Source organism: Hemiscyllium ocellatum, chromosome 19 (genome assembly GCF_020745735.1).
Source record: "Hemiscyllium ocellatum isolate sHemOce1 chromosome 19, sHemOce1.pat.X.cur, whole genome shotgun sequence".
NCBI classification, from domain to species: domain Eukaryota; kingdom Metazoa; phylum Chordata; class Chondrichthyes; order Orectolobiformes; family Hemiscylliidae; genus Hemiscyllium; species Hemiscyllium ocellatum.
This window is the reverse complement of record NC_083419.1, coordinates 67,038,159-67,057,503: the sequence shown is the minus strand read 5'-3', so window position 1 is coordinate 67,057,503 and position 19,345 is coordinate 67,038,159. Positions and strand designations below refer to the sequence as shown.

Below are 19,345 nucleotides of genomic sequence, written 5' to 3'. Positions count from 1 at the left end.
GTTTGCAACTTTAGTGAGTATTTTGTTTTCTAAATTGAAGTATTAAACAATTTACATCAGATTTACAGCTCCATGGAAATTGGACAGCAACCATTTAACGTGGACCATGAGCACAAGGTACAGCTATAAACACAGCTGTGTTAACATTTTTCTTTTAAAATAAAGTTGATATAGGCAATATGATGTTTTCATTACTCCATAGTAACCACTTATTTCCTCCAACCTCTTGTGTAAGCCCAACATTTACTAGAATTTCAAACAAAATTTAATAATTACTCTTCCCTGTCATTGACATAATAAAAATCTTGGAAAAATTCTACACAATGTATTGTTTTACAATTTGATTACACCAACCTCTCTCTGCTTCCCATTTTACACTAGAAGTTGATACACAAATCTCATGCCTGAATTGTTGCTTCAAGCTTATTTGTTATATTTGATGATTTTCTTTAAAAAAATCAAATTTACAATTCCATACGTTATTCTCCCCAAATTAAACTTGATAAATCCTAACTTCAGTCAGCCTTTACAGTCACCAAAGATATAAAATATTAAAGACAGAAGAACAAACAATCTGCTTGAGAAGTACTTGCTCATGTTTTAAGGGCAAAAAATATTAGTACTGACTCCCAGATGAATAAATAATAACCATCATATCTTGTGCTCGTTTCTATAAACTCCTCCCAACTGTTAACAATGAAGCAACATTTAAGACGAAATGTTGGCCTGTTCCATGCCTACTTGATTCTAAGTAAAAATAGATTAACACTTCAAGCAAAGTTAAGGCATACTGCCTATCCTTAAACATACTTGCAAAAGGAGCGAATGAACTTTTGGTTTAAAAAAAAATTGAGAGGCGTTGCAAATTCACAATCCCAGAGATTGTACAAAAGAGAAATTAAAATTGCGCTTTGGAGAAGGAAGGACAACCCTTTCCCGGACATATCCTGAAACGGTTGAGGTTAAGGAACAGCACACGAATCTCTCTCCTCTCACCACATTCAAAACAATTGCAACTCTCTAATGTTGAGAAGACAGGCTTTCTCTCAGGCCGGCCAGCCGGCGGGCCTGCTCGCCTGCTCTCCCCCACCTTTGCCGGTGAAATGCCCGGCGTGGTGTCGCTCTCCGGTGATGCTGGAGGAGGATGGGGAGGGGGGTTTGGTGAGGAGGCAGGCCGCACCGGCCTGGATGTACCGCTGAAGCCTCCGGGAAGCAGTAAGCAGCTGAGGTGCCAGGCTCCCCTAGTCTCTCTCCCTCTCAGCCCTCACCGACTCACAGTTCAAACTCAGCAGGAGCTCCCAACGCTCTTGTCCTTTCCCTGGAACCGTCTACTGGCCTTAGTTTTCTGAAAAGGGGGTTTGATTTTCCTTGTTTCTTCCCCACCCTTTCCTCTGTCCGTATTCTTTAGTCGGAATAGCTCCCTCTGCTCCTCTATTGCGGATAATTTGATATATAATTATATATCTCCGGCGCTGCTCCAATTTACACACTAGCCACCATCTTTTTTTCTCCTCTCCCTTAGGAAACTCGGAACGGAGTCTGCGCAGGAAAGCAGCTGCGCATGCGCTGCTCCTTCCACCGGCAACCGTTACCCTTTCACTCGGAGTCCCGCCCCCGGCATCGCCGTTCGCGGTGTACTATAGGGGATGTAGTCCATCTCGGCCCAGTGTCAAGCACATTTCCCAGAAGTCCGCCCAAACGGCCGGTTTCCTAGCCTTTTTTTCAAACATCTCACCCCGACAGTTTTTTCCCCGTCTCAAAACCAATATTTCTTCGAAACAATCGTGAAACGCACTTTTTTTCCTAAACCCTTAGAAATTTGATGTGATGTTTTAAATAAGTGACGGGAGGGGGTGTTGGGAGGTTATTTCCGGTGATGGGGCATGCTGGGGGTTGTAGTCTGGAATTGCGCGGATTGTCACGTGTCCTCCTGCGGCCGGCTCGACCGAGGGACGCGTGTCGGCAGATCTGGGGGGGGTGGGGACGTGGCCGTTGACTCGAGAGTTAACGGGCGTCCTGTCGATCGCCGTGTGTGGGCACGGTCGAGCTGTTTGGCGGGAAGGACACAGTCTCTTCTCCCAAAAGACAACTCGGGGGTTTTCGGTTCCGGTTCCTCTCCAAGATGGCGGCCAGGACCATGGCGGTAAATTCAGGTTAGTGAGTAAAGATGGTGAAAAATAAACACAACCCTCAGCGTCCGCCCGTCCCGCACAGCACCCCACAACGGGGGAAGACTTCTTAACTCTCTGATCCTAACACTGGATCAAGGGGTGAGCCCTGAGCTCACTACAGTCACTCGGCCATTGGCCGCGTTTGTTCATCTTGCAAAAGGAGACAAGAACTTAGTGGGAGCAATGGGCGGGGGAGAGAGGGGAAGCAAGTAAGGTGTGGGGGAGACTGTCTGATCGGGGAAGGGGTGTGTGAATGTGGTGAGTGCAAGGGAAAGAGTGAGTGGATGGGATCCATTAGGGGATGGGTGATGATTAGGGAGTGGTGTGGAGATGGTGGTCTTACGGTGGGGGAGGGGAAGAGAGACAGTGGCTGGATCGTGGGAATGGGTGGAGACACTGGTGGGTGTGGGGTAGGGGGATATGGAAAGAGACTGGCCGGATAATGGGTTTGAGTTTGGAGGGAGGAGACAGTAGCCAGATGGTGGGTGAAGGTACAGGATTGGTGGGGGTGGGTGGACAGGATGTGGTGCTCGATGTGGTGGCCGGATGGTTGGGGAGGGAGATGGTGGCCAGATTGTTTTAGGGGTATTGGTGGTGTATGTGTGGTGCAGGGAGACAGTAGCCAGGTGGTGGGATGGGTGTAGATGAGGGTGGGCAAGTATTTGTACATATATTTTATTTTACTCCAAAAGTGCACAATCTGGAGGCAGTTAGTCCATGCGACAATTTATAAATTCCTACTTTGCAAAAAGAACCAGTCTGACTCAAGGTTGGGATACAGACAGACTCTAACCTCAGACCTTTGCACTGTCTGAGCTGAGATGTCACTTTTTTTTAATGCTGATAAAACCTTATGTGACTTGAAAGACGTTCTGTGATTTACATACATCAATCAAAGCCTGTATCCCCATTCTAAGTGATTAAAGACAACAGGAACCTAGGTTTGTTCAGTAGATGGTTGTATGACGCTTTGATCTTTTATCATAAATTGTGTCCGATGATGCTGTCCCATGAGCTACCTGACGAAGGGCCAGCACTCTGAAAATTTATACTTTTGAATAAACCCGTTGGACTATAATCTGGTGTTGAAAGGTCGTTAATGTATAATGTGAATAATGTAGTCCCAACACTGACCCCTGTAATTTGTCCACCTTCAGAACTTCCATGTTCCCCAGCACCTGTTCCTTAGTGTGGCCACTTACATTCACCTCTGCCCCTAACTCTTGTGAAATTCTGGTATGCTACTGGTGTCTTCAATTGTGAAAACAGATAAAAGCATCTGTTCAGTTTGTCCACCATTTTTTTATTTCCTGTTACTACTTTAGCCCTCATTTTCCACTGGTCTTGTATCCACTCTTGCATCTCTTATGTTACAGCGATCCAAGAAAATGTTTCTGCAATTTTCTATTGTTAGTAGCTAGCTTATTGTCCTATTTCATCATCTGTCTGCACCCCCGCCCCCCGCTTTTTTTAAAATTATCCTCAGCCGGTTTTTCAAAGGTGTCCCAATCGTGTGGTTTCCCACTAATCTTCACCGCTTTGTGTACTTTTTATTTTGCTTTCTCATGCTGCCCCTGACTTCCTTGTCAGCCATGGTTGCCTATTCCATCCCTTAGTAAGTTTTTCCTTCCTTGGAATGAAGTTCTGTTCTTCCCAAATTATCCCCAAAATCCCAGGCTTGACTTCCAATCAAGTCTGGCCAGCTTCTCCCTCATTTCTTTTTAGTTACCATTCATTCAATTGTAATATCCTTACATCTGATTCCAGATTTTCCCCCCTCAAACTGTAAGGTGGATTCAATCATATAGTGGTCACTGCCCCCCAAGGGTTCCTTCATCTTAACTTCCAAGTCAAGTGTGCGTCATTACACATCACCATATTCAGAATTGCCTGGTCCGTTGTGGGCTGTACCACAAACTACTCCAAAAACATCTCCAAAATGTTTGATGAATTTCTTTCTTTGTGATCTGTTACCAACCAGATTTTCCCAGTCCACCTACATATTGAAGTCCCCCACGATTATTGGAACAGGGCCTTTTCTGTCTCCTGATTTAGGTTCTGCCCCATATCCTGACCACTGTTAAGAGGCCTGCACATATAACTCCTATCAGTGCTTTGTTCCATTGCAGCTCAAAAGCTCTATCCACACAGATTCTACGCCTTCTGACTCTGTATCACTTCTCGATATCAATTTAATTTCATACTAACAAAGCAACCTCTACCCATTGGCCTGGGAAAGGATGTGTATCCTTGGAAATTTAGTTACCGGTCCTGATTCCCCCTTGCATGCACGTGATACCCACAATTTCGTTGACGTGCTCCTGTCCCTGACCACTAAGCAAACTCAAGGCTGTTAATCTAAAGTGTGTGACTGCTGCCTGAAACATGGTTTCAGTGACTCGCTTCCTCTCTGATATGTGGTAGTTTTGGAAGCTCAGATTCCAGCTCATCAACTCTGAGTCAGAGTTCCTCAAGCATCCCACACTTGGTGCAGCTGTGATCATGATGAGCACAGCTGCACCATGATCCCACATCATAAAAGCACAACACATCACCTGGTCCTGCACCCTAACTTATTTACTTTGTTCTTAATTTGCTATTCCAAAGTTTTGTCTTGAGTTTGTAGCCTGTAAGTATTTCCTCTCTTTATCTTCAATCTGAAAGTTACCTGTAACAGATAGTCAAATTAGTAGCTATCACCAACCAATGAACTTGATGTTTACCTGTGATGTCACTCTTTTCTGCTGGCTCCTGATCAATTCATCCTGTTCTATTGTTACGTTGCCTGCAAATTCCCCAGACTATGTACTTACTCAGGTTGAGTCTCACTCTGGATGTGATCCTTCCTTCCTGAATATGTGAAGCCTACTGAGAAAGAATGAATGATTTGGAGAATGGTGGAGGGCGACTTGGGTGGGGAATGGGTGGGTGATGAGGAGTGGGTGGAGAAGGGCTCATGCCCAAAACGTCGATTCTCCTGCTCCTTGGTTGCTGCCTGACCTGCTGCGCTTTTCCAGCAACACATTTTCAGTAATTGAGTAAATGTGCCATGACTGAATGGGCACATATTTCCGAGAGCTAAAAAAGCTACAAATATATCCTTTCACCTGCCTATACCTGCCTGTACATATCACTGACATTTTGAGCGTTGTCATGAAACATGAGTAACATATATTTTTAAAACTTTGTTTTAATGGGGAAATGTGAATCACAAAGGGCCTTAGGAGACTTCAGAGTCATAGAGATGTCCAGCATAGAAACAGACCCTTTGGTCCAACCCGTCCATGCCTACCAGATATCCCAACCCAATCTAGTCCCACTTGCCAGTACCCAGCCCATATCCCTCCAAACCCTTCCTATTCATATACCCATCCAGTTGCCTTTAAAAATGTTGCGATTTTACCAGCCTCCACCACTCCCTCTGCAGCCTATTCCATACACGTTCCACCCTCTGAGTGAAAACGTTGCCCCCTAGGTCTCTTTTGTATCTTTTCCCCTCTCACCCTACAAGTATGTCCTCTAGTTATGAATTCCCCCCCCCCACCCCCCAATCCCAGGGAAAATACTTCGTCTATTTATCCTATCCATGCCTGTCATGATCTTATAAACCTCTATAAGGTCACCATTCCCCCTCCGCCCCCGCCTCCAACGCTCCAGGGCAAACAGCCCTAGCCTAGAGGGCATAGGTTTAGGGGGAGAGGGGTCTGTTTCCACGCTGTACATCTCTATGACTGCAACAAACATTAGACTGGACAGACAGACAGGCAGAAAACTAACCACCAGGATATACAAGCACCAACTAGCCGCCAAAGAGATGACCAACTATCACTAGTATCCACACACACAGATGAGGGACACCAGTTCGACTGGGACAATCCATCCATTCTGGGACAGGCTAAACAAAGACACGCACAGGAATTCCGAGAGGCCTGGCATTCAAACTGAAACTCTATTAACAAACACATCGATTTGGATCCCATTTACCAGCCTCTCAGAAAAGGAACTGGAAGTGATATCACCCACCACAACAGACCAAGACAGATAAATAGCAAGCAAGACATAATACCAGCCTTCGTCAGAGGCTGACTATGTTATGTAGGATGGTGACAAAAAGTCTGAGAACAAATCAGCGAGTAAACTTACAGCCTGACCCAAACATATTGACAGATAAGAAGTATGAGTAGTACACACACTTCGTACATTCTATCCAATAAGATCATGACAGATCTTATACATAATTTTGTTTTTCTGCTTATTTTCCTTTGTTTCCCAAACCAACAATAATCTGTTGGTTTGCATTTACAGCCCAAAATGTACACCATGAATTATGAAGATTCACAGCCATCTGGGTGAAAAAATTTCTCTTCAATAAATGTCTAATTGACCTTCTCATCCTAAGACAATGACGTTTGACGGAGGAGAGCAGTCTCTCGGTATCTACAGAAGAACCTCGATTATCCGAACGAGATGGGTGGGCAGTATTTTGTTCGGATAATTGATTATTCAGATCAGCGATTTTACCTTAAGCAAGGGAAGCCCGACTAATCTAATGCTGTGCCCTACCGGAGAATTTGTGTAAATCTATAATTTTAATGAGTCTACTATTTAAACAATCTAATCTTTGCATTCTGCAATTACAGGGCAAACTGAGAAAGACTAAACCCTTAACATCACAAAAATACTGTATTTTATATGAAATCACAGCATTAAACAAGCCCCAGACAGCTTCTACGATCGCAAGAGCATTGTCAGTTTCCGGGGACTAAAATGTCGCGATAGGAAGACAGAAGCACCGCCTTGTGCATGCTTTTATTTTCCTGGCCATTTTTTTTCATGAACAGCCCAGTGTAGTGACAGGAATACTGTAAAACACCACAAAGAGCTGTGTAACTAACCCTTACCTAGTTGCTGATGTTTGAGCTGCTTGTATTTCTTTGTTTTTCCTAGCGTTTTCACATGTTCTTCAGTACAGGTAAATCTTGCCTCTTTGAAATGTTTTTGCAGAACCTTGACATCATCTCCGGTTAATCAGAAATTGCAATAATCAACATTCAGATAATCATGGTTCCTTTATACTCTGCCAAACCTCCCTAGGAATTGTGTGTTTCAATGCAATCAACTCTTTTGAAATCTAGCAAAAATCGACTTTCCTCATAGGCTAATCCTCATGCCAGTAATAAAGTATAAGTTTCACTCCACCCTCACTGAAGGAAAAACTTCCTTTCTTATGTAAAGAAACCAAATATACACCCCATATTCTGGATATAGTCTCATTAAAGCCCCTATAATAGTAGGAAAATCTATTTACGCCAACACCTTTGCACGAGAGGCTAAATCCTCTTAATCGCTGCTGTACATGCATGTTTCATGCACAAGATCACCCAGGATTGCTCTGTGTTTATTATAATTTTCTTTTGTTTTAGAAAAAGCTGCTTTACCATTCTCCTTGCCAGAAAATCACCTTTATATGAGAATAAATTCAGTGAAGTTTTCCACATCTAAAACCTGGATGGTATAAGTCAGTTGAAATTTAGAGTGTCATTTATGGTTCACTGAGTATTTTGCATCTCAGTAATGTGTGCTTGAGTTACATTTTGGTGTTGTGCTCAAATGGTCCTGAGGATTTTTGAATTCTCATTCTTTTTTTGGTTTGTCTGTTTGTTTTATGAATAAAGTTCAATCCTAAGTTCTCTGCATCTTAAAAGGTGATTCAGTAGTGAACTCTCATAGAAACCATTTTATTAACATTCATGAAGTCCCTGCTGTTCCATAGAGTGAGGCACTGAATTAAGTTGCCTTTTCGGGAGATCCAAGATGGCGGCGACTCAGCAAGTCTGAGTTTACAGTGCTCTTCCCAAAACCTGGGTAAAGTGAGTTACTCACCCCCACCACACTTACCAAACCACCCAAAAAAATTTTCTAACCTTAATTAGCTGCTTACTATTATATTTAAGCAGTTTAATATTAAGTGGATAATGAGTAAACCAAAGGGATCCCGCAGCTCTCAGAAAACAAAGACCCCTCCCCCACCCTCCTCTCCTCCTCCGGCTGCAGCTGATGTAAAAACAGGCCTTGTAGAGATGATTGCCAGGCTGGAAACGACACTCGTCAATTTCATCGCAGAATCCAGACAGAGATGGAACTCATTCGAAGAAAAGTTACAAAAGCACAGCCAGGCTATTGAGGAGCTGCAGGGCCGAGTGGAGGGGGCGGAGCTAAAGGCCACGACCTCCGAGGCTGCAGCACAAACAGCTGCAGAACAGGTGCCAGCTCTGGAGCAGAGAGTCAGGGCCTTTGAAATCTACATGGAGGACCTGGATAATAGAAATCGGAGAAAGAATATCCGTCTTCTGGGCCTCCCTGAACAAGAAGAGAAGGGACAGTTAGTAGTATTTCTGGAGCGATGGCTGCCCCAGCTTTTAAACCTGGGGGCTGAAACTGACCGGGTAAGGGTGGAGTGGGCCTACCGGGTCGCAGTACGCGGATCTGGCCCAAACCAGCGCCCACGCCCGGTCCTGTTCCGGCTGCAGAGTTATAGGGAGAGGCAGATACTCCTGGACGCCTCCAGAAAGCTTGGAAAGGATCCTAAAGCTATGATTCATGAAGGATCCAAGATTATGTTATTTCAGGACTTCTCCCCGGCTTTGGCACGAAGAAGGAAGGCGTTTGATGAGGTGAAGAAATGTCTAAGGAACTTAAATATTCAATACACCTTACGCTATCCAGCGACGTTATGCTTTAACCACGAAGGATCCGAGTATAATTTTAGATCACCGGAAGAGGCTAAGGAACTTTTAGACTCGTTTAAATAAATCGTAAGAGACAATTTATGTTGGCTTGCCTCTTCCACACTCCGTGGGGAGAAATGGATACTTTACTCTACTTTACTTTTGCTTCTGGGAGCAGGGTTGTCTTCCCTTGCTATTTTATGTTATTATACTTAACTGTAATTTGTTGGAGTTGTAATTTTATAGTTATGTGTGTTTGTACGTGGCATTGATGCTATCAGATATACTCAGGTATGGGTGGGGAAGGGTGGGGGTGGGGCGCTCACTGTTAACTCTAGCTCGGTATTATATCTAAATCCTATTAAGGAGCGCCCGGGTCAAGGGTGGGACACTGTTTGGGAGAGGATATGGTGGACCTTTAGAAAGGAAGTAAGGCCCCCTGAGAACAAGGGGGAGGATCTCCATTCAAACATGTTTTTTTTTGTTCTTATTGTTTGGAAATAATTTCCTTTTTATTATACTGTTATGAGTGTATTAGAGAACATTTTCTCTTGTTTGAAGGATGTAAGTGACTCAACTATACACTCTGGATAATTGTGGATTAGATTAGTAGTTAACTGAGTTTCATTGTTTTTCTTTCTTCTTTAGTATCATTCCTTTGAATTTTGATGATTATATATTTAAGATCTATTTTTATATTAATGTTTGTGCTTGAAAGTTCAGTTTATTTTTGTAAATCTGTCAAAATATTAAATTTCTAATAAAAATATCTTTTAAAAAAAAAAGTTGCCTTTTCATGGCTTTTTGAAGTATGTTGTGGCTCAATACAAAATTCTTAGACAAAAGCTTATTTTCAAGTCATGAAGCTTTTTAAACATAACTCCCTATGTATCTTAGGACTTTCCTGAAAAATGTGGCTACGAATGAGAAATTGATTGGCTTCTGTTTTGTGCAGCTGCCAGTCTGTGGGGGCCATACAAAGAGATATGGCAGACGGTGGAGAATGTGATCTGGAAGCGTGTTCCAGAAGCTGTTCACCTGTTGGATCTAACACTCAAAAAGCACAAACCGGACTTCATCTCTCTCTTCAAGAATCCGGTGAGTTTTTCACACCTGTTTATTTTGTAATTTCTACCAGTAGAGGCATGCAGATGGATCACAAGAGAAAAGGCAGGTCTGAAGGTCTGCACCAACTTAACTTCATTTAACAAAATAAAGAGACTCGTGCAGAGTCGAGAACCCAAGTAAAAGGCCTGGTAAATCAACAGCGTACAACAACAAGATCCTCCAGTCTCCAATGGATTAATATTTGTAAGATGTTTTTTCATGTATCATTTAACAGGAAATGACCAACAGGTAGTCAAGTCTTGGATCACGACAGAGACCAATTATTGAGCATCCATGTAACAGGCCAGCTCACACAAAATATTGGGAATTGAACCTTTGATCTTTTGATATGGCTCCTGTCGTAAACAACAAGTTTTGAACTGTAATTTCCCAATTCTTGTGACATGCTGTTAATACAGCAGTCATTCACTGATTTGAGTAATAGAACTGAGAAAAAGTAATATGTAGCAGTCTTTGAAGGAGCAAATATAGAAACTTTGATTTTAATCTCTGTACTGATCTGACAGGAGCATCCTTGTGAAGTTGGATTTAATGGGGATTGATCTAAGTTTTTTGGTTCAGGCTAAAAATGTACAGCACCGGGAGAAAGTGAAGAAAGCCAGCATTGATGGTATTGCTATCCAAGGTCAGCAGGGAACCAGGCTGCTTCCAGAACAGCTGATCAGCGAGGCTTTCATTTTGAGTGACCTCTTTGACATCGGCGAGCTTTCTGCAGTGGAGTTACTGCTGGCAGGTCTGTGCTTTTGAAGTTATTCTGTGAGTGGTTTTACTGAAATGGTGTTTCAGACTCTGATAGCTGAGCACAGGACCGTTGTCATTAACATTTGCATCTCTGTGTGCTTTATCTGAACAACTCTCAAAGCATATTGCATTCGTTATTGTTCAGCAGTAATGTTACCTCTCATGTGTCTATTCTCTTCATCTCTGTTCTTCCTGAACTTTTCATATGTTATTTTATCAACCCACTTTGCTGCTTCACTTGAAATCAAAGCTCACTACATAGTGACCTAATTCTTTTCTGGGACTTCTGTGTGTTTAAAGGAATAAGGTCTTGCTTGGCTCTCATGCTTTTTTTAATGCTAACCAATTAAATCATTTTGAAATTTTGTCACCATTTGGCAATGCGAAATGCAGCAGCCAATTTACACAGTAAACTCAACAAACAGCATTGTGTTGGCGAATAGGTTACCGTTGAACCAAGATCAATAAAAGCAACTGATCTTGTCCATGACACCAGGGAGAACTTTCCTGCTTGTCTTCATATAGAGCCGGATGACTTTTTTTCACCTTCAGCTGAAGGACAGATGTGGCCTTAGTTTAACATAGCATCCGAAAGGCGCCACCTTGTGGAGTTGAATGCTGAACAGTGGCTTTGATTCTTCAGTTTTGATCCATTTGTAATTGTTTCTTTGTATTTGGATTAATTCTTCATAAACATATTATCAGAATTTTTTAACAGTAGCATGGAATGCTCTCCCCGACAATTATTTCCATATTGCTGCAGGTTATGATGGCAGTCAATGTTTACAGTTAGTAAACTGCTTTTTGTGTTGATGTCAGTCAAGTGTTTTCCTTGTCGATTCCCAAAGTACGAGTCTCACAATGTCAGTGTAAACCAGCCAGATTTCCCCAAGGCCAGCATCCAGCCGTACCATTTTTTTTCTTTTTAGAAAACAAGCTCTTAGTACCAAATGTAGTGTGTTTACATTGCAGTTGGTGTGGTGAAGTAAGATTTGAACTTTGGGAAATTATAGTGCCAATCCATACTGGCAGATTTGCACCAACTTTACTGTCTTTGAAATTGATACATTTTTGTTTGCTTAATTCTAAATTAGGTTTCAAAATAAGGATGGGTTTTAAGATGAGTGTCTTTTGTAAACTTGTTATTGAGATGTGAGCCCAGGCAACGTTTTCCTTCAGAGCTATTTCGGAAAATCTGCATCACGAGTATCGAATGTAGACAGCTTTTGTCTGTAACTGTTGTACAGCATGTTCTTCATTTCAAATGTGACAGAAATATGAGTCAGGTGGTGGTTAGTTCTCTTCTCACAATGAAGGGGAGCAGGAAGAGCTATCAGAATGGAGAATATCAATGTTAGTATTTTAAGGAGGGAGCATTACCTGGATGATGGAGTGCAGTTAATTTGCCCACTGTAGAATTCTCTATAACTTGAGTGGAGATGCAAATATTAATAACAATATGACATTGAGACATTTTGAGGTGCCTTTTCTGTCACCCAAGCAAGGAGCCTCCTCAACCTTTGCAGCCATTTTCCAAAACTCTCCTATGTCACCATCCTCTCTCCAACTCTGAAAAGCTTTTTGGCTTCCTTAACTGTGTGTTACCTGTAGGTCATTCTTGATATACTTGGATCCGTTGTTAAGTATCTGCTCTCTAAACTTCATTTGCTAAACAGATTGGTGATCGATTTTTAGCTGCCTTATGAATACCTCTTACTTGACCATATTTGTCTAACAGGTGAGCATCAGCTGCCCCGTTTTCCTGGCTTGACGCGTGGCTTGGTTGCGATACTGCTTTATTGGGATGGAAAGAGGTGCATTGCAAATTCTTTGCATTCTCTCATACAATCACGACAAGGCAAGACTTGGACTCTGGAGCTCAGGTCAGTTCATAATTCTGATCAAATTAAATAACTGCACAATAAAACTTCAAAACTGGTACCATTATTGAATCTGCTTCTTGCGGGCTCTTCAAACAGCATTGTTTAAAAATAAAGATATGACAAAGAACACATAGCATATTGGATTCTACATTGTCAAGATAAAATGACAATGTCTTTCTATTTAACTTCAATAATGCGACTGCTTAGATATTGTATTTATATGGTGTGTTGAGTTATATATACCAGTATGATCCCACGTTTAGTCCTGAATTGTCTCCAATTTGGTTGACTAGAAAAGGAGCACAATAATTGCCCAATGACCCCAGCTAGAATGGGGAATAGGAAGCGGCCACCTTTCTCAAAGTCTTGGTGGTAGCCTGAAATTGTCCCCATCGTATATTTGCTTTAGGGCAGAGAGGACCTCTCAAGTGCAGAGATTGGTAATGCGCACTCTACATTGCACAAAGTAAACTTTAACGTGGAATATTTTTCATATTATTTCCATTAAATATACCATTTTTCAAATGCAGTAGTCCGCTGATTTATTCTCATGTTTAAAAGTGACTCAGGTTCTGGGTACATGACTAAGATTAACTTACTGAGTGGAGAACAATAATTTCGCACCTTGGGAGTAAAAGTTCAATCCTCTTTGCAGTTCAGAGCTTGTATCCATGACAACACGATTTACTGACGAATTGATGGAGCAAGGGCTGACTCAGAAGGTGTTGTGTTTGATCAATCAAATAAACCTCAATAATGAGTTCGAAAAACTGCAAACTGCCCGTGGCTTGGGCAATGCATCTCATCGCAAAGGGGTAAGAGAACACTTTGATTTGCATTTCTTTTGTTTAGTAATTGATGGAGGAGCTGATATTCATGTCTTTGAATGTTTGAAATACTGTATAATAAATGTGTACAGGATCTGTGGCTTGAGAAACAAAAAAAAATCAAAGCAAGGAAGCTAGATTAACATTATAAAATTCTGTTTCGTCTATCGCTGCAGTGGTATTTGTGACTGGTGAAAGTTGTCACGACCTTGGAGGGGATGCAAAGGAAGATTCTCAGGATGGTACCAGGGATGATTGACCCTCTTGAATAGACTGGAGAAGCTATGCATGTCTTGCAGGGCTTTCTTCTTATAAAGCCCCTCCAAAATTAAAAACAAATGGCTTGCAACCTTTCCCTTTTCCCCCTTACTTGAAACCTCCCTGCTCCTTAAATCCTTCACCTTCCTTTGTAACCATTTACCCTGCCTGCTTGCACTCCTGCAACCACATCCCCACGACTTCCAACCCTCCAGTCTCTGCTTGTACCCTCTACCCCTCCCAACTGACTCCACTATGCCTTGAAACCCCAGGCTCTCCTCCCCTCCCCCTCATCCTAAATCTCTTCCCCACGAACTTTGCCCAAACTTTTGCTGCACTTTCCTTGTGCCTCATTATTGAAAGTCTTATAGATCCCTTACATAGTCAGAAACAACCTGGAATAAATAGGATTGATTGCTTTCTTCTACATAATTTGATCCCCGAATTTCAATTAAATGTAAATATGGTCTTGCTTAATTCCAACCTGCCGTTACCAGATTAATATTCATCAGGTTCAGTAATGTTGTCTGTATTTTAGACTCTCAAAAGCTCTTGAATGCTTCTGCTTCAGATGTTATTTTTGAGTGTAAATATTTTTGAGTATTGTCTTGTAGCTCCCACAATACAATAGTTTTAATAATGCTGCCGTGTTAACTGGGGAACTAAATGTAGCTTTAAACCTGCCATATTCAAGTTTGGTGAGCTTCTGGGAGGCTTCGGATTTGTTGTAGGTACTGGTTGGGTCCAAATTTTGTTGGTCTGAACGTAGTCCGGAGTTCCTGCAGGGTCAGTCAGTTCTGTCGGCAGGTGCTGAGGAACGAGATGTGGCTGTGGTAGCGAGTCTGTTTGAGAACGTGGCTGAAGAGCTTCTGAGAGGCGCTGCCTCGTGCTCCCACAAGGAGGTTGAACAGTTCATCCACTTTACCAACACCTTTCACCCCGACCTCAAATTTACCTGGACTGTCTCAGGCGACTCCCTCCCCTTCCTCGACCTCTTCATTTCTATCTCAGGCAACCGAATCAACAAGGACATTTACTATAAACCGACCGACTCCCACAGCTACCTAGACTATATCTCCTCCCACCCTGCCCCCCCCCTCCCCCCTGTAAAAACGCCATCCCATATTCCCAATTCCTTCGTCTCCGCCGCATCTGCTCCCAGGAGGACCAGTTCCAATACCGTACAACCCAGATGGCCTCCTCCTTCAAGGACTGCAATATCTCCCCAGACGTGATCAACGATGCTCTCCTCCACTTCCCGCTCCTCCGCCCTTGAGCCCCGCCCCTTCAATCGCCACCTTGACAGAACCACACTGGTCCTCACCTCCCACCCCACCAACCTCCATATGCATCGTATCATCCGTCATTTCCGCCACCTCCAAATGGACCCCACCACCATGGATATATTTCCCTCCCCTCCCCTATCAGCGTTCCGAAAAGACCACTTCCTCCGTGACACCCTCGTCAGGTCAACAACCTCCGCTCACGGCACCTTCCCCTGCAACCACAAGAAATGCAAAACTTGCGCCCACACCTCCCCCCTTACTTCTCTCCAAGGCCCCAAGGGATCCTTCCATATCCGCCACAAATTCACCTGCACCTCCACACACATCATATACTGCATCCGCTGCACCCGACGTGGCCTCCTGTATATTGGGAGACAGGCCGCCTACTTACGGAACGTTTCAGAGAACACCTCTGGGACACCCTGACCGACCAACCAACCCAACCACCCCGTGGCTCAGCACTTCAACTCCCCTCCCACTCCACCAAGGACATGCAGGTCCTTGGACTGCTCCATTGCCAGACCATAGCAACACGACGGCTGGAGGAAGAGCACCTCATCTTTCGCCTAGGAACCCTCCAACCACAAGGGATGAACTCAGATTTCTCCAGTTTCCTCATTTCCCCTCTCCCCACCTTGTCTCAGTCCCAACCCTCGAACTCAGCACCACCTTCCTAACCTGCAATCTTCTTCCTGACCTCTCCGCCCCCACCCCCACTCCAGCCTATCACCCTCACCTTAACCTCCTTCCACCTATCACATTTCCAACGCCTGTCCCCCAAGTCCCTCCTCCCTACCTGTTATCTTAGCCTGCTTGGCACACTTTCCTCATTCCTGAAGAAGGACTCATGCCCGAAACGTCGATTCTCCTGCTCCTTGGATGCTGCCTGACCTGCTGCGCTTTTCCAGCAACACATTTTCAGATCGTATTCAAATCTGACCTGTATTTGAGATCCAAATCATCTTTCTCCCTCTCTCCAAACATATTTGCTCCGAAGATGTCTTTGTATTAGGGCACCATGCATAAAAATAATCTGTTACACGACACTCTGTCACTTTTCTGTTTGTTTAGGCTAGCCTCACGTGAACACTCTTTGGAACAAAATGTATGTGATGTGTTTCAAATCTTGCAGGACGTGAAAGTATCTCTCTGCTGATTCTCTAGGTCTCTGATCTGATTAAGGAATGCCGTCAGTCTTTGGCAGACTGCCTCTTTGCGTGGGCTTGTCAGACACCATTGAGCAAAGATGACACCTTGTTCCTGATTTCCCACATGGAATGCATCACACTAGAGGCTGACGGCACGTTGGAAAATGTGAACCTGGCTCTCCTCATGGCACTGCTCTATTGCTTTGATATCAGCTTTTTGGAGCACGTCACCGAGGATCGAGAAGGTATGAGACTAACCAGTTTAACATGAGGAAGAAATTTTTTTGGCAGCAGTGTATTTGAAATCGTTCCAATGTCAGCTATGTGGAAATATTATCACAAAAATTTTAATTTGCATTTTCACTCAGTCTGGTTGGGCGTTAAGGCTGTATGCTGGGGATAACTAGCAAACTCATTCAAGTTACAAATAAGTTCAGCCAATCTTTGTATAAATAGACAGCAGATTTGATAATCCTACGTTTTCAAAACATTTCGCTTTTTCTTTCTGATCTAAATTCAAAGTCCAATCTGACAAATTTCTCCAAGAATCTTAGACAACAACAGGGTACTCCTTTGAATACCCTCAGCCTGTTTCCCTTATCTGATATGTCACAGTGATCTGTATAAAATATATTTATATATACATACACACATGTACACGTGTATACACACCCCTAACATAAGCACAATGACACGGATGTGAGAAATCTTGAAAAAAAGGTTAATGTTTGAGGTCAATTATCATTCATCAGAATTGCTGTCAACAGCCTGAAGCGCACATTCTCTACTCTGAGGTGTGTTGAGTATTTCTAGCATTTTCTGTTTTCATTTATTACTGCTTTTAAAGGTAAATACATAAAATATTATGCAGAATCATTAAAAAGTGACATTCTGACTCTGTCCATCCCCAATTTCTGATGGGCACCGAGCAAGGCGATTAACTATTTGCCTGGCTAATGCTGGAAGCTGTTTGGTTTGCATATTTGTCAGCCAAATTCCTACAGTTGCTGAATAAACCCCACAGGGTATTCTCAGTTTGTACTGAGTGGTGTGCCTCTTCCCTTGAGGTAACAACCTTGGAACCAACCGAACAAAGGTTTCCCATTTGTGCTAGGCTTAGTTGGGAATATTGTTAACGTAACTGGTTTTATGTTTGCTTATGCATTGTACCTCAATGTTATAAATCACGTAAGTTAAAACTGGTCAGATACACTGTTGCTAAGTTTACAATGAATGATTAAGTGCACATATATGTCCTGTGATGATACAGTTAATTTGAATTTACTAGTGTGTTTTTGTGTGTTAGATTTACTCCCTCATTGGGAGTTTTAGGTTTCATTGATGCAGGATGGTGAGTCCCAAGGTTTCATGTACTTTTCTCCATGATGCACATAGTGTAACATCCTCTCTTATGGAGTGAGGAACTAACTAGGGGTTGGCTTGCACATCTGAACTGTCCTTTCTTTATAGGATTGGCACAATTCATGTAGCTGGCTCTGACTCTTTTAAAGTTTAGTTTTGCTATGAAGGAATGGATCTGCTATGAAGTCCAGGTAATGTATATCTCCTGGTCTTCATTTCACCTCCCCCAGGCTACAGTGTAAACTAGAAAGATTAAATGGAATGGTGAGGACACATTTAACTAACTCCAGTAACACTGTCCAGAAAATGCATATCAATGAACAAAAAGATGGGTCTGATGATCCCTTTGAGCGAAATACATGTTGTATATGGTCATGCATGAAAATTGGGCATTCCACTGTTTAAGTAACAACTCAACTTGAAGGACAGGTGTTTCACTGGAGATATAAGTCTGTAAATAAAATGAGTAGGTTACTAATTGCATTCTGAGGTGAATTTATTCTTCCCATAATTTTTAAAAGGTTAAAATAGGTTTCTAATTGCATTTTGATGTGAGTTTGTTCATCCTTTTTTTTTGTAAAAGGTTAAAATATTTTCTCTCGTCAGAATTAATTCATCAGCTACCATTGTTAACAGAGCGACAGTACGTCACTGCTATCCATTGCAAACTGCAGAACTCCCAGCCTTGGAAGCTAACAGGCTTACAGGCTGTAGTCAGATTGGCCTGGGCCTTGGCACTGCGAGGGATTTCACAATTACCTGACACTACAGGTACACCTTTTTGTTTTTCCTGAATACTACTTGGGAAGATTTGGTTACTGGTATTGAGTATTAATCTACTAAAATGCATGTAATTGAGTTGCAGTGGAGTAAACCTGCCCATTCATTTCAAGTGAAAGTCACACATCTTGTTTGCTTTTCTTTATGTTGGCAAAATGCCTCGCACTTTTTTTTTAATCTGGCTCCTATTCTTTTCTTGTTCACAACTCAGACATTTTCCTTGCAAACGAAATTTATAATTGTTGCTTAATTTTAGAAGAGGAGCACAGTTAGAATATTCGACCCCACCCCCCAAAGAAAGCTGGTCTCTCATTCAGTAGGTTAATGATTAAGGTTTGATGTAATTGTACTTCAAACCCATTTTACTTGATTCGTTGAAATGAAAAGTTAATCTCTCAGCCTTGAACATATGGATAACTGAGCATTCACAGCCATCTGGGTAAGGCAATTCCAAACATGCACGACCTCTCTGAGAAAAGAATATCACCCTCTCAAATCTGAATAATCCATCTGATTATCCTAAGATTGTGCCCCTCCCTAGTTCTGGCCTAAACAAAAATAGTGTATGTTGTCAAGCTTCTCTCGAGTCTTGCATGTTTCAATTAGATCATCTTTAATCCTTCTAAACACCAGATAATATAAACCAAGTTTGCCGATCCTTTGTTCGTAGGTCAATCTTCTCATCTCAGGAACAAATCTAATGAAGGTTCAATGCACTACTTGCAATGCAAATGGTCGAACCCCTTTCAAAAAGATGAGAAATTTTCACTTACTGCTCAAATTCTTCACTGTCATTTGTTCCTAGGTTTCCACAATTTTGCATGCCTTTTATGCCATCTACTAAGAAGACAGATGCATACCATTTTTTCTATGACAGTTACAATGTAGTTGACTGCACCATCTCCTTCCCCCACTTGATTTCATTGCTCTTGTCACATTCTTGCACCTCTAACCACAGCCAGAAAATCACTTGCAATGGCTTCCCTTCCTGCTCCAGTAGTTATTGTGGCTTCCACCAAAAATCTGTCCTTTG

General features: G+C 42.5%; 2 protein-coding genes across 10 annotated transcripts in view; one reads left to right on the top strand and one right to left on the bottom strand.

Moving 5' to 3' along the window:
- The window catches only part of LOC132824781 (CCR4-NOT transcription complex subunit 4-like), a 169,423-nt gene extending 167,902 nt beyond the window's left edge, over nucleotides 1-1,521 (bottom strand). For 7 of the 8 annotated variants that reach the window (XM_060839508.1, XM_060839513.1, XM_060839511.1 and 4 more), the window contains exon 1: nucleotides 1,277-1,521. The gene's annotated coding sequence lies outside the window, so the exon portion shown is untranslated. The remainder of the gene's footprint in view (nucleotides 1-1,276) is intronic. The other variant, XM_060839509.1, reaches the window with a different exon arrangement.
- Nucleotides 1,522-1,945: 424 nt separating this feature from the next.
- nup205 (nucleoporin 205) overlaps nucleotides 1,946-19,345 on the top strand; it is a 109,456-nt gene continuing 92,056 nt past the window's right edge. For both annotated transcript variants that reach the window (XM_060840017.1, XM_060840016.1), the window contains exons 1-7: nucleotides 1,946-2,153; nucleotides 9,855-9,997; nucleotides 10,589-10,760; nucleotides 12,507-12,651; nucleotides 13,307-13,466; nucleotides 16,187-16,415; nucleotides 18,139-18,303. In XM_060840017.1, the coding sequence (XP_060696000.1) occupies nucleotides 2,123-2,153; nucleotides 9,855-9,997; nucleotides 10,589-10,760; nucleotides 12,507-12,651; nucleotides 13,307-13,466; nucleotides 16,187-16,415; nucleotides 18,139-18,303 (1,045 nt within the window). In that variant the 5' untranslated portion in view covers nucleotides 1,946-2,122. The remainder of the gene's footprint in view (nucleotides 2,154-9,854; nucleotides 9,998-10,588; nucleotides 10,761-12,506; nucleotides 12,652-13,306; nucleotides 13,467-16,186; nucleotides 16,416-18,138; nucleotides 18,304-19,345) is intronic.